At 39.6% G+C, this 13436-nt stretch overlaps 2 protein-coding genes across 2 annotated transcripts; both read right to left on the bottom strand.

Annotated features, from left to right (window-relative positions):
* Positions 1–3252: 3252 nt before the first annotated feature.
* LOC149110639 (adenosine receptor A3-like) lies at positions 3253–4334 on the bottom strand. Its single transcript, XM_089292484.1, has one exon. The coding sequence runs from the start codon at positions 4256–4258 to the stop codon at positions 3407–3409; it is 852 nt and encodes a 283-aa protein (XP_089148610.1). The 5' UTR covers positions 4259–4334; the 3' UTR covers positions 3253–3406.
* Positions 4335–10776: 6442 nt separating this feature from the next.
* Positions 10777–13436, bottom strand: LOC149110640 (uncharacterized). The gene is made up of 3 exons (XM_089292903.1): positions 13344–13436; positions 12959–13040; positions 10777–12667 (listed from the first exon to the last, which is right to left on the bottom strand). Exons 2-3 carry the CDS (start codon positions 13013–13015, stop codon positions 11972–11974), a joined length of 753 nt encoding a protein of 250 aa, XP_089149029.1. The 5' UTR covers positions 13016–13040; positions 13344–13436; the 3' UTR covers positions 10777–11971.

Genomic DNA, 13436 nt, shown 5'->3' on the forward strand with positions numbered 1-13436 from the left:
CAAATTTAACATTTTTCTTTTTTTGGCAGGGCCTCACTGAATAACACCTTTCACCTTTGGTGATGTGAGCTCCCTGGTTAAATAGCAATCAGTACTATTATTATTATCATCATTATTATTATTATTGTTATTGTTATCATCATCATCATCATCATTATTATTATTACTACTACAGTAAGAACGGACATTTTTTGGAGAAGTATGGAATTGCAAAACAACGATTTTTCCACAATTTTGAAAACAAGAGAGGATAAAAGAAAGTCCTAAGATTTCTTAAATTTAAGAAAGCCCTTCACCCGCCGGGCGTAGCGGTAAATTGAAACAACTTCATCCCGTTCAAAACCGTTTCTGTGAAAAATGACTCAGAGCGATCTATTGACGATTTACTCCAGCAACGAAGACTAAATCAACGGGAGTATGATGATTTGTCGATCATATAGGAGAGTATACAAATGTCGCTCCACACAAATCCGAGTCAGTGTTACGTGTGCATAAAAAAGCAGATTTTTGAGTTTGCGTTAGCAGCTTTGCATCGTTCTCGACCCCAGACCTTCGCTTTTTGGACTAAGCAAGACACGAAGCTCTGGGGAACTCTGAGCAAACGTAGCCAAATTCTGGCTACATTGGCCACATAGCGCGTGCTTTGTCCAAAACAAAGTAAGTGCTGCTGGATTTATAACTACGCATAATTGCTTTGAAGAGTATACCTTTGAGAATAATGGTTAGAATTCCTTTTAACACTTTCACAATTTTATTGGGAAAGAGATTTATTCACCAGCGAGACCTGTCATCAGGTATCGCGTGGCAACATGTTTTCCTTATCGCTCCTGAATTCGTTGCATATTCTTCCACACCGATGCATGCACGTTCACTTGTTTGTCCTGAAGCTCTTTGAGGCGATTTCAACAGTTTTAATTTTTTTGGAGGTTTTCGCTTTCCCACACTTGTTTAAAGCATGGTCCACCTTAATTTTGAAAATAATCTTGTTTTTCACTCATCGTGGATTGCCTGTGGCTTTCTACGCGAATCCACGCGGAACAATCCGTGTGTCTCCAGTATTTTTTCTCTTGGAGCTATTTTAGAGGGTTTGAAGCTTTTCAACTGTTTTGAAGTTTTCGTGTTCCCACTCTAGTTTCACGCGTAGTCCAGCTTAATTTTGAGTAGCAAGTTGATTTTTATCCGAGAATGATTCAATGGGGGCTTTTTTCAGGCCGTTCCAAGCGCTTTAAATCACAAGCCTTTTATTCCTGAATTTTTGAGCTTTTTTGCAAATTACTTCTCTGATTGTCTTCTTTACCGTTATTGTACTTCACTGATCCTCTGAGCAAAGAAACGGGCTTAAAGACGAGTTGAGATAAACAAGCAGCTAATGCCAACTGTAACCAGATTGCACTGTCTTTTTATAGCGTGCTTTGTTCAGTGGAATTACTTGGCTAGGTTGTTCGTGTTAAACAAGATCTTACACTTGATCTTGATGCTGAAGAAGTATGAAAAAAAAATTGAGTACGAGGCAGTTGATGTTTCCTCGCTTAGTAACGTAGCCATACCAAAAGTTTATCTGGTAATTCCAAATTGACGACGTCTCAACAACAGCAACAACAACAACAACAACAACAACAACAGACAGAACCCCAAAAATAACCACGATCAGATATGTTCTATTCAAAATCTCACGTGCCTGTATCTTGGGCCCGATATCTGTAAGAAGTCTTATCTGTTAACGCTAATTGGAATACGACGCCAAGCGGAGTGTTTGTGACGAACTTCGAGGTGTTTGGAAATTGATGAAACACTGTGCTGAGTTTTGTGAACATCATCTCAATCGAAACTGAAACCATGTACGAAAAGGACTGATAAAATCGTAAAATTTTATGTTCATTAAGATCGTTAACCATCCATGGTGCGGTTACGGTTTTGTTTATTTCAACTTGATGAATTAACGATGAGTTTGAGTGAGGAGTGTTCATGATGTCGACTTTAGTTCAAAATGATTTCTGAACAAGATAATTTCGCAACAATAGCCTTATATTGTTGACTAGCTAGCTTTTTGTTGTTGACTAACCAGTTTTGTTTTAATGAGTTTCTACAAAGTGCATTAAATCGAAAAAATGGGACGAGATTGTGATCGAACTAAATCGAAAAATTAAATACAATTTCGTTGTACTGCAGAATGAAACAGTCCATAAAAAGTTCTGTGCCTTCCATTTTCAATTTTTTTTGGGATATCGAACGTAACAAATCAAATCAAATTGAAAATTAATAGCGTTGCGTCCGGTCAACGCCTTAAGTTTTTTAAAATCTGCTATTATCACAGCTCTAAACAATGATTTTCAGGCCTTATTCAACTGGGAGATAATTGCACTCCTTGATCCTCCGTGTCTAAATCGACTAATTTGTTACTTTGTACTCAATTTCTTCCTAAACATGTCTATTACATTCACGTTCATTAACTTGACGTTCTTAAGGGGCATCATCACGCGGATTTTTACGGGGGATTTTTATTGCATATTTCACTGACCTATTCAGTGCTAAAATTGTGACTAACTACTTGCTTTCATACACAAAACGGCTCTAGCACATCAGTATTCAGATAATAGATTATTATCAAGTGTATTGTTAAAAGGAGAGCAAATTGTAATTAACTTTTGAGTGCTTTTTCCATACACTAGGGAAGAATTAAAAAAAATACTCGTGCATAATACTCGTGATAGTACTCTTTCAGTTAACTTTGCATAGATAGAAACTCAACGGGAAAAAAGTCACTCCTGAGATGATCCGGATCAGGATCCATGAACCAAGATTAGTCATATCATGATGCATTGAAGGAGCCGATGAATCCACTCTGTATCGGTTCCTTTGGCATATTTGATGCACCATCATCTGTGTGATCTGGAATCATAAATCCTAAAGGAAAGTTTCTTTTTCGTGTCTTTACTTTCGTAAGTAAATTCGTCTTAGCGTGTTCGCCATGTGCTTGCCACGTTGCATTGCTTTGTAGTTTCGCTTACACATTTCCAATTTACCGTCCACAGCATTATCGAGTTATCCACAATCACGATTCTGGCTGTGGCATTTTAACTTCCCGTAACATCCATTATCTTTGCCGGGTGCCAATGCCTGACGATTCACCTGGTCTTGGAAAAATTCATTTCGCTATGTGAGATTTTCGATCTTTAGTCAGCCTCAACCTTAGCCCCTGACTCACTATACTTTCAATCAGATGAAACACTCCCAAAAAACCATTTTGAAAAGTTTTTTTTTTTAGTTGGAAAAATTGTCAGGAAAGCAGTAACATGTCATTATGTTAACAATAAGCTAACCGTCACAAACAGCAAAGTGCCGCTTTGATTGTCTCCTTTACTGCTTGTTTTACTTCACTGATCTTCCAACAGTAAAGGAACGGGTTTTAAGACGAGTTAAAGTAAGCCCAAGTGAGTGAAAACTCCAGGATGAGAAATTTGGATGGTGATGGTGTACTATAATTGAGTAAAGTTCCCATTATACCATATGGTAAATAACACCCGACAATTGCCAACTGCATCCACAATGCACTGTACACTGCCTTTCTGTATCGCGCTATGTTAAGCGGGACGCCTTGGCTCGGTTTTTGCACATGGTCTCGAACTTGGGTTATATGATGACAAAGTGAGTGGAAAATCTTCACGTGTGACACAATTGGGGTTACAACGCATAGTAAAGTAACAATGTAGCCATACCAAACGCTTATTAGCTGGTAAGTCCAAATTGGCGATATCCCGGCAGCAATTGGCACAACCCAAAAGGTTACTACAGTCGCGTATGTTCGCTTCAAAGGTACAACTTGTCTGTATCTCAGTCCCAGCAACAGGGCGAGAAGTCTGTCCATGCTAATTGCAGCCAGTGTAAGCAAAGTCACTGAACACAGGATATAACTTGCCACGTAAGTTACAGACAATGCGGCGAAACAAAAATCCCAATCTCCTTGAACAAGGGAAAGCCAATGAGTAACAGTGAGAGGTTGTGATATCAGGCCAACGCAGAGATCTGTTGTTGCCAGACAACGAAGCAAGAGTTTGGACGGCGGATGAAGGGAAGACTCTTTACGAAGGGCGAATAGGATCAGAGTATTCCCAAGAAATGCAGTGATGGAGAGAAAAATGTTCAACGCCGAAAGAAATAACACTGGTTCGCGTACGTCGCTGGTTAAACTTACTGAGAAAAGAAACCGATGAAGTGTTTCAGTTTGGTTTCCACCGTGAGTAACGTTATTAGTCGCCATCAGTCTGAAATGTAAGCATGGGCTGTAATGGTGACAGCAGATGTTCTTATCAAACTATCAGGAACCGCTCAAGATTTGCATACGTAACTCATAATCTCAAACGACATTAACACCTTTTGCACACAGCCCTTGATGAGTTCAATGACCGAATGGTTTATGGTAAAAACCTCGTATTGATGTTGCCCAGCAAAGTTTTTTCCTACAGTAAAACCTGAATTAAAGTTAAGAATAGAACAAACTTGAATCGAGCCAAATTCGTTTTTGCTCTACGTGGGAAAAAAACAAAATAAATTTAGCGAGTTCTGTATACTTCCAAACAAATCGGTCAGTTTTGTTTTACTTGGGGAATTGAAGGTATCAGCGGAAGTTGAATTAAAAATGAATGGTGTCCTAGAGTGATCAGCACCTTTTTTAAAAATCAGTCGTCATATTTCTGTCCTTATACTACTTTAATAGATCGTTTTCACGTGACGTCATCACTTTCGAAAATCCAAAACTGAAGAGCCACCAAAGTTTTTATCCTCATCAGGCATAAGAGGCGGTAAATTTATATCTGTTTACAATTTTACAGCTCAATAGCGTGCTTCGTTTGGAATCCAGAGCATTTTGAATTTCAGGGTTATGGAGGTGCGTGACACAAGGCTACGATCGAGTTTGTCGAAAAATATATACTTATCTCATGATTTTGAGACTTTTTAGAAGTTAGAGCATTATGAAAAGTGCTTATGTAAATGCTTGTTTGGTCAGTACTGATAATCAGTCGCTTAGATAGCCAAAATAAGTTCCAGATGTTTACACTATTTTCCGGCCGCCATATTGGTGTACCACGGAGGTACACCAACATGGCGTTTTCAAACTGGGCTCTGCAAATATCTGCGAAACATTTCGACGAATATCTGAAGTTTGGGGAAACACACAGGCCTAAAACTTGGAGAAGTGTCTTATTTAGTTATCTTCTATAACATCGTAAGTTCATAGCTTTTTCCACTGGATGGTTTTCGATTTATCTTTTTTATTGCGTGACAGTGAAAACGATCTATAGAGTTAAAAACATCACTTCTCAAAAATTAATTTAATCTGCACTTTATTACTCAATCAATCGTTCTTATACAGCTCTTCATTTTAGTTCCTCGTTTACTCTGTTCACAGTCATAAACCCTGCACTATGTAGAAACTGCCAACTGCTCCAAATCCGTGGCGATAAAGTAACTCACTGGCACCCAGGCGGTGTTAAAATTTGTTGATTATAAATGCTCGGCCTTATTAGTCAACAAACTGGTTTTATTTATTACGCAGTGGCTATAATTCCGGCAGCTAGAACAATGTTAACAGATTTTCGATGAAAAGCGTTTTAAACTTCTTGAGAGTATTCTATGTTCCCTTGGAAATGCCAAACGATTCTTTAAGTCATCTTGGTTGCCTTGTTGACGAAATATCGGAGCTTGAGAATAACTTAAAATGGCTATGTCCCGCCGATTGTAAAAATTTATGGCCAGATTGACACACAAACAATATTACAGAATTTCCACGTAAAGACTTGTTATAATATCAGTTCTATGAGTAGCTAAGAGTACTTGATGTTTATTAAGAAATAGTACGCGTCTCCGAATATTGTTTGGTCTTTGCTTTGGACGAAACCGTATTCTCGGTTTGGGTACACTAACAAAACACTCAGCACGATCTACTGCAACCTGTAAGGGGTAGGCTGTTATCTCAACTGACAAAATGCCTGTCAGTGAGAAACTGTTGCAGAATTTCAACGATATAACCTTTATAAATCCCTTGATGTTTTTTCAGAATGCCTAGAAATTCCAAGGTCTATTTGGATGTTAAAGTGTCATAGAAGTTGTCAGTGAAGGTAGCAATTTTTGTAGTTTGCTCTAGTCCCTGGGAGTGTGCATTATTTAACAAATAAAGAAGCCTGAGCCGTGTATTACACTGTGATAACACGCGACACGCATTTGAGAACACGAGGGAAAAGTAGAAAACACTCGCCTGCGGCTCGTGCTTTCTACATTTCTCGAGTGTTCTCAAAGGTCCGGAGTGTTTTATCACAGTGTAAAACACGGCTTACGCTTCTTCATTTGGCTTATGATATAGATTTTACACGCGCAAAACAGTAAAACACGCTTTTTCTATGTTTTATACTCTGATAAAACATGGGTTTTTCACCAATCAGAGCGCGCGCAGGGTCCTATCTGTATTATGAAAAAGAATTGGTTCATGGTTTTAGCTGTGCGTATATCAAGTTATGGATGTACTTGGGAAGTTTGGAGGGCATTCAATAAACTAGAGTTGCTCTCGGCTGTCGCCTCGAGCAACTCTTACGCTTTTTTCGTGCTCTTCAAACTTCCGGCGTGCATCCATACCTCGATATACGCACGCTAAGCATGAACCAATTCCTAATTTTACTTGTAGGTTACGCCCGCATCGATGGAGGTGCAACCGCTTGCCCTTTGTTTAACATTTTGACAGAAAAACTAAGAGTGATCTAATGGGCTAAGTGTATTTTGACCACGTTTATAAAGATTTACCTTACCTTACCTTACTTACCCCTTTTGTACACCTAAGACCCCCTCCGAGTCTCAATAACTAAGACGTAAGACCAAGACACCATGATCTAAGGGCACGGGGATGTGTTCTCTCACCTCATTTTCTCTTGGTAAGGCTTACTCCTAATCTTAATACCTGAGAGCTTAGACCCCCTCCGAATCTCAAAAACTAACAATGAATGAAAGAATGAATGAAACTTGAATCAAGAAGCGATCAAAAATTCAAAAATGAGAAACCATAAGCTGCAAGGGACCGCATACGATAAACGCTGCCAACGTAGGATCTACAAGAGATCTGATAAGCCAAAAAATGTATGAAGACAAGCAATAAACTGTAAGGCTGATACTACGTGAAACACGTTTCGAGACACCAACATGACAAGAACCGATAAAGTAGGATCGCAACAGTGGACAGCTGTTTCGCCCTTCTTGGGACCCGTCAGCACTGTGTAGCGAAGATATGTAACGCCAGCCCAACAGCCAACGCACATAAATTGCAAAATGGCCCGTGCACTATATCAAGTTCCGTACTTTGAACTCACTTGCGCCCCGAAACACGCGTTGCCACATCACATGTTTCGAGACACCAATCTTCACACTTTATCTCCTTGCGCCCCGAAACATGTACGTGATGTGGCAACGCGTGTTTCGGGGCGCAAGTGAGTTTGTTATATTTATGTTCTCGAAGATATTAGCTAATTTTAGCTACGTAAAATTCGAGAGGAAATAAAGTATATGTATGTACATTAATTACTTTTTGCGATTTTTCAAGTATCTTTATGAGCCAGACTGAAAGCTTTTGTTCCAAATACAGGGATGTTCTTCCTGACGTCACGAGCTCTTTCACGATCAGCGTGGTTTTCAAAAAGGGAGGATAACAAGAGAATTTTAAATGTCAGTGTTCTTTAATCAACGTTCCCTTCCCTTCTTTGTGAGAGTTTTTGCGCTGGAACCTGCTCACATCGGTAATTTTGCGATGCTTTTTCCATTCGCATCGATTATTTTTCGATCAAGTACAAATAAAAATTTCAAACGACTGTGTCATATATATTGGGACTATAAAACCAGCGGGTGTCAACAGATTTTCCACGGAAAGTGTTATTTAAACCTCTAGAGATCAGAGCACTCAATTTTTCTTCGGAAATGCATGTTGTCTAGTGGACGAATTGTCTTGTGTACTTTGAGATTATTATGGCCAGATTAAAACTCGAACAAGAGACCCTTTGCAGGATCCGGTCACATGGTACGGAATTAATTATGTTGGGACGCAAGTTACGCAGTGGGACTTTCAAAACAAAGGAACTCGTACCAGTCCAGCCCGACTTTCCTTTGTTTTGAAAGTCCCACAGTGTAACTTGCGTTCCAGCGTAATTAATTCCGTACCATGTGACCGGATCCTGCAAAGGGTCTATTACTGAATATCGACAGAAGGACTCGTTCAAATGTAAGAGTACCTGATATTTAACAAGAAATAGTTGGCAATTCCGAATCTCGGTGACCGGGATGAAAAATTTCCCATATGAAGAACGTGACCGGGACGAAACCTTTTTTACAAAATAGCTTCGCTTTCGCAACATAGCGGTCAAAATGGCCTAATTTTTGCCTCGCATGTATTTCCACTTCAAAAGCATGTAAATTAGCTATAGCTTCATTAGTAAAGTCACAAGAGTCCACAAAGCTATGACAGTTGCGAACGAAAGAAAGTTGATATGGGCGAGAATCTCCAACCCAAACACTGTGCAAATCGATAGACTTCCACAAGTGAAATACACGCGTGTAGATTTGGGGTAGGGCTAAAAGTTTAAAAGTTAGGTAAGCACCCGTTGGATCCCTGGACTTAAAACGCGAGTGTGGCGCATCTCTAAACGCGCGAGAACTTACGAGAGAAAAGAAAGTTGATATGGGCGAGAATCTCTCAGCCCATGAGGCGACGCAAATGACTTCTATTGTAAATATCTCTTCACGGTGGTTTTTTTTTTTTTTTTAATTCTATGAGAACAGGGCTGTATTCCTCTAAGGTTGTGGGTGTAATTCGTAAGAACACTGAGTTCTTATAAATTGTTTAGAAATTCCTCGTTCCAGTTCAAATTTATGTTGCTGGCACATGGGTGGGCACTTTATGTGTAGACTGTGATGTAAGATACCTTAAACTATTTTTACTGTTCATGATGCACTGCTACGTTAGTCTGCTTTATAAATATTTAACTGCTCTGGTCGAGTTTTTAATTTCAATATGATTAAACGTTCTTTTTATGCGTTCCTGTTAAATGTGATGCAAAGTTGCCAATTTTAGTACGTTCAATTTGAAGAAAAGGTCCTGTTAGTACCTTCTTTTTACTTGATGAAAATTTTGCGGGGTTGGTTTTACCGGGCGCTTTTCTTCGTGACGCCTCCTGGAATAAGGTATACCTACCCTAGTTGAATTGTCATCAGTTTATCGTACGTTATTCAGGTTATTGATTGGAAAAATAATTATACTTTTGAACCTTAGTTCCTCTATTTTCAGGTGATGGGGGGTGGGCTCACTTCTTCCGGAGGTCGTTACTTACGGACTTGTACTTGCGTGTACGAGCCATTGGCCAAGCGATTGGCCAAGCGATTGGTAGCCGTGCATGGTCCCCTAAATCACTGACAATCTAGCTTAGTTCCATGTACTAAGTTTCTCCTCGCGCTTTTTTGTTTTTTTTGTTTTTGCCTTCGGCTGTGTAATTGTGCGATATTTTGTACACAATAACTTCATTTGCCGAGCATGATAATACTGCACGTGGCTCCCACTGCCAACGACATACTCAGGCAAGTATTCCAGCTCATCTGAGTTTTTATTCCTTAAGATCTGTTTTAGATTAATTAATCAAACGCTCCTTTACGCCCGAACAAGCATCTCGATGCAAGCTCAGAGTTTATTGCGATGGCTTTCATTGGGTAAACAAAACATTTACGTCTGGTCGCCGCGCTCAACATCCATTCGTAGGCACCTTGGTATCTTTAAGTTCAGTTCGTAGATCTGAACTTGGTTCAGAGGGAGAAGCAGAGGAAAGTTCATGTTGTGTAATTCGTTCATCATTGCGGGATTACTTGATTTATCGGCATTCACCGGTTTTGTCCGCTCACGTTTTTTTCCTGCCCAAGGCTTTCTTCACGTTTGTTTAGACGTGATCCGATATATAATGACCTTGTTTTGTTCCAGATTATTGGCGTCGGTGGAGTCCGCCATCATTTGAAAGCATCGGGAATGAGTAGAACGCACTATTTACTTTTAAAGCACTATTAATATCGTGACTTCATTTTAAAGCTGGTCTCATGTTCCATCGGCTCTTTCTGGTTTATTTCTTATTTAAAATATCATCGAGATGTCACTGAAACAGATTATGACGCCTTCCCTGGCCGCAAGACGAAGAACCTTAGGGAGAGTATGTAAGGAATGCTGGGAAAATTTCCTATTATTTCTCTGCGGTACTTACAGTAGAAGCCCCGTGCGTTCCGTCATGTGCCTAAAACTTTCCAGGAGATTGCAAGTACTATTTGGGTTTTTGCAGGTTTTATAGTTAACAAAATTTCCCAGCTCGAAGATTTAGCTTGCCATAAAATTTGCTAGTGAACATAGCGATTTTTATAGTACGCTTAAGTCCTTGGGGGTGTACTTTAGAAAGTTCTAATTTATACTGGGAGGTTCCGCTCGAAGGTACAACCGCGTATCCTTTTGTATACCATTTTGACAGAAAAGCTACCCTTTCGTATATCTCAGTTTTATTGAAAAAAAGCATTCCTTTCACAGAAGTAGAAGTAGAAAACATGTACCGTGTTTTCATCGAGTTATAGAAACACGAGTGGAAGTTTGGGAGAACGAGAAATGATGCGAGTGTTTCCACAGCTTTTTCGAGTTCTCCCAAACTTTCACGAGTGTTTCTATAACTCGAAAGAAACACTGAGAACATGTTTCCTATTAGAAAACACCGCGACGACCTATTAGAAAACACCGCGACGAAAAAAGAAAAACAGCTTGTTTACTTTGATCATCAAAATGTAAATTCTCTTTGCTCGCGCCATCATTACGTCAACAGCTCGTGCTAGTTCTGTGTTTCCATCGAGTTATAGAAACACGATTTTTACCAATCAGCGCGCGCATTTTCTTAGGGCTGTTTTCTAAATCTATCTAATAGCGCATAGTTTTTCTAAACCTTCGGAATGAAGTTAACGAGCACTATTACGAGAGAACATCAAGCATTGTCAGAAGAGATATTAACCAAAAAAACAAGCATTATTTGTTCTGTTCACGTTGTGGCGAGAGTAGAGATACTCCGATTTCTCCCTTCCCTCAGAATTCAATAATTTAGCCCTCTTTGCTATAACAGTGATATTTATCACTAGAATACCATAATAGTTTGACCTGATTAAAACACTGAAACTTGTTTTCACTTCTCCTTAGAGTTGTTTCTTCCATTTTTTCCTGTGCGATTAATACTGACATGCGGAAGAATGTCTGAGCGCGCTTCGTTGTTGTTGCTGAGTCTCGATAGAAGTAAAATTCATATGAAAAAATGTCACTTTTAGAGCTCGTTTTCTCATGCCAAATTTATTCATCTTATGCCAGTGAGAGCTGTCCTATAAGTTACCTCTAACAAATACAGATGGACCCCATCTTCCTTGGAACTGTCCTGCAGTCATCTGCTCTGTATCGGCTGTTTCGAAATATTTTTCGTTTTCCCTGAGAGTTCGAAATAGCGGGACTCAACCGAAGTGACTGAATAGTGCGGTCTGGTTATAGTGCTACAGAACCATTCCAAGAACAGTAACCATTTGTGTCTTAAAAAGGAAACAGTTCTCAACATAATTAACTTACTTTACGTTAAAGATGAAGTCGAACTAAATCACCGTAATTAGATATTACAAGGAGATGTAAATGAGGCTGGGTGGAACACAAGTTGAACTTTGCCAGACAACTCTCTTAAGTTTAAATGGGTGAAAAATTTGCCACATTTAAAAGAAAACATCGAAAATTCTGAGAATACCATGTTGCTTCACAAATTTCTAAGTGCCAAAGTTAGTTTGCTATGAAATCTTACCAGACAAAACAACTGTCGCTATTTTTGGAATGGGTCCATAGTCATATGATATTACTTGAATTCCTATAGCTTCTTATCGAGTCTGTATACAGTCTGATTTAAAGTTCATCCAAGTATCCACCAAACCACCATTGGGTTGTAGAATCATCTGCAATTGTGCAGCGGAAATTCTTGTTGATAGTGCCGTAGTAGCCAAAGTTGTCTTCACTCGGAACAGCTCCAGCGCTGGCCACAAAGCCACAGCCCGTGACACTGCTGTCTATGGTTAACATGTAGGCGTCTTGCATCTGCCAGAATCTTGCTGTGGTACCACTCCCTGCCGCATGTCCACGGATGTTCACGTAATCCACAGGGAAACAATGACCCTGACCAAGATATGTCATTATGTCAAAGTCGCTGAACTTGCCTCTGAGGTAGTCTCTGTAATCAATCTTTTGTTGCATTTGGTCAAAGCTGCAGGTTGCTCGCCAGTATGTTGATTGGCTGCGGAGAGTTTTCATTCGAGCCAGAGTCTGGCGATAAGAGTTCCAGTTTGGGGTCTTACGGTTGATTGGTGCGTCCTGCAGAAATGTCTTGCTTCGAAAATGAGGAAGATCTTTCGATGCTCGGTTCCAAGACATGACAAGTGTCCAAGCTGCGCCCGGTTCAGACGAGAAATCGCAGTAAGCCACGTATCGCTTATTGTGGCTATCAAAGAGCCAGAAGAAGTCGCTTTCAAAGACGCCATGTCGCAGGTAATCCAAACAGGATCGCGCGATAAAACCTTTCATTTCCAGGTGGATAGCTTTAGGGAACTGAAATAAAGCAAAACAACAATCAGAGTTCTACATCATGAGCTGGGAGGTATTTATGATGGTAAAAGGCCATTAACAGTTATATGCGTTTGATAGCATGACTGCAATTAAAAACCCAATTTGGTTGGAAAGTAACCCCCAAAACATACAGCTTATCGACTGGAGAGGAGGAGCGGACTGATTAAAAATAAATTTAAAAAATGGAAAGAACCATTTCATCTTGGAAATTAACTATACTAAATAGCTTTCTACGTTGCTAAATGTATTTTAAATGTTGACCGAAATACTTACCAATTTTTCTTGACCCACTACGGCCAAAAACAGCAGAGAAAACAGGCTTAGTTTCATTTCGGTCAGAATTGAGCAGCACAGCCTTTGGAGAGAAAAACTGATTGGTATAAACTATAAAGGAACATGTCTTGACCTGAAGGTTTGAGCGAAATACTAAAGTGGAAAAAGTGAAAGGCTGTAGGACAAACAAGAAACACTCGGTGTAGGTCGGTAGAGATTCGATTCTACTACTCAAATGCGGGAGTGATATTTGCATTCATCTATATTATGCCAGATCTGCGTCTGTAACGAACCCAATCTACTATTATTGTAGTAAATGTGGAACTTCAATAGCAATCACGAAAGATGATCTGTCGCAATCATCATGATAATTCGTTTCACCTACCTGCCTTGAAGATTCAGTAGTTTGGTGTTAGTTAAGAACCTTATATTTACCAAAACTATATGCGAAGCAGTATTTTAATCTCGAAGCACAACT

This window comes from Orbicella faveolata, unplaced genomic scaffold (assembly GCF_042242905.1).
Source record: "Orbicella faveolata isolate gen_17 unplaced genomic scaffold, um_ofav_v1 contig_24, whole genome shotgun sequence".
NCBI lineage: Eukaryota > Metazoa > Cnidaria > Anthozoa > Scleractinia > Merulinidae > Orbicella > Orbicella faveolata.

Coding starts and splice junctions, on each gene's coding strand:
- LOC149110639 (XM_089292484.1), bottom strand. CDS start 4,258: ATGGCGACTAATAACGTTACTCACGGTGGAAACCAAACTGAAACACTT.
- LOC149110640 (XM_089292903.1), bottom strand. CDS start 13,015: ATGAAACTAAGCCTGTTTTCTCTGCTGTTTTTGGCCGTAGTGGGTCAA. Junction 12,668..12,958: donor TAGTGGGTCAAGAAAAATTG/GTAAGTATTTCG, acceptor GCTTTATTTCAG/TTCCCTAAAGCTATCCACCT.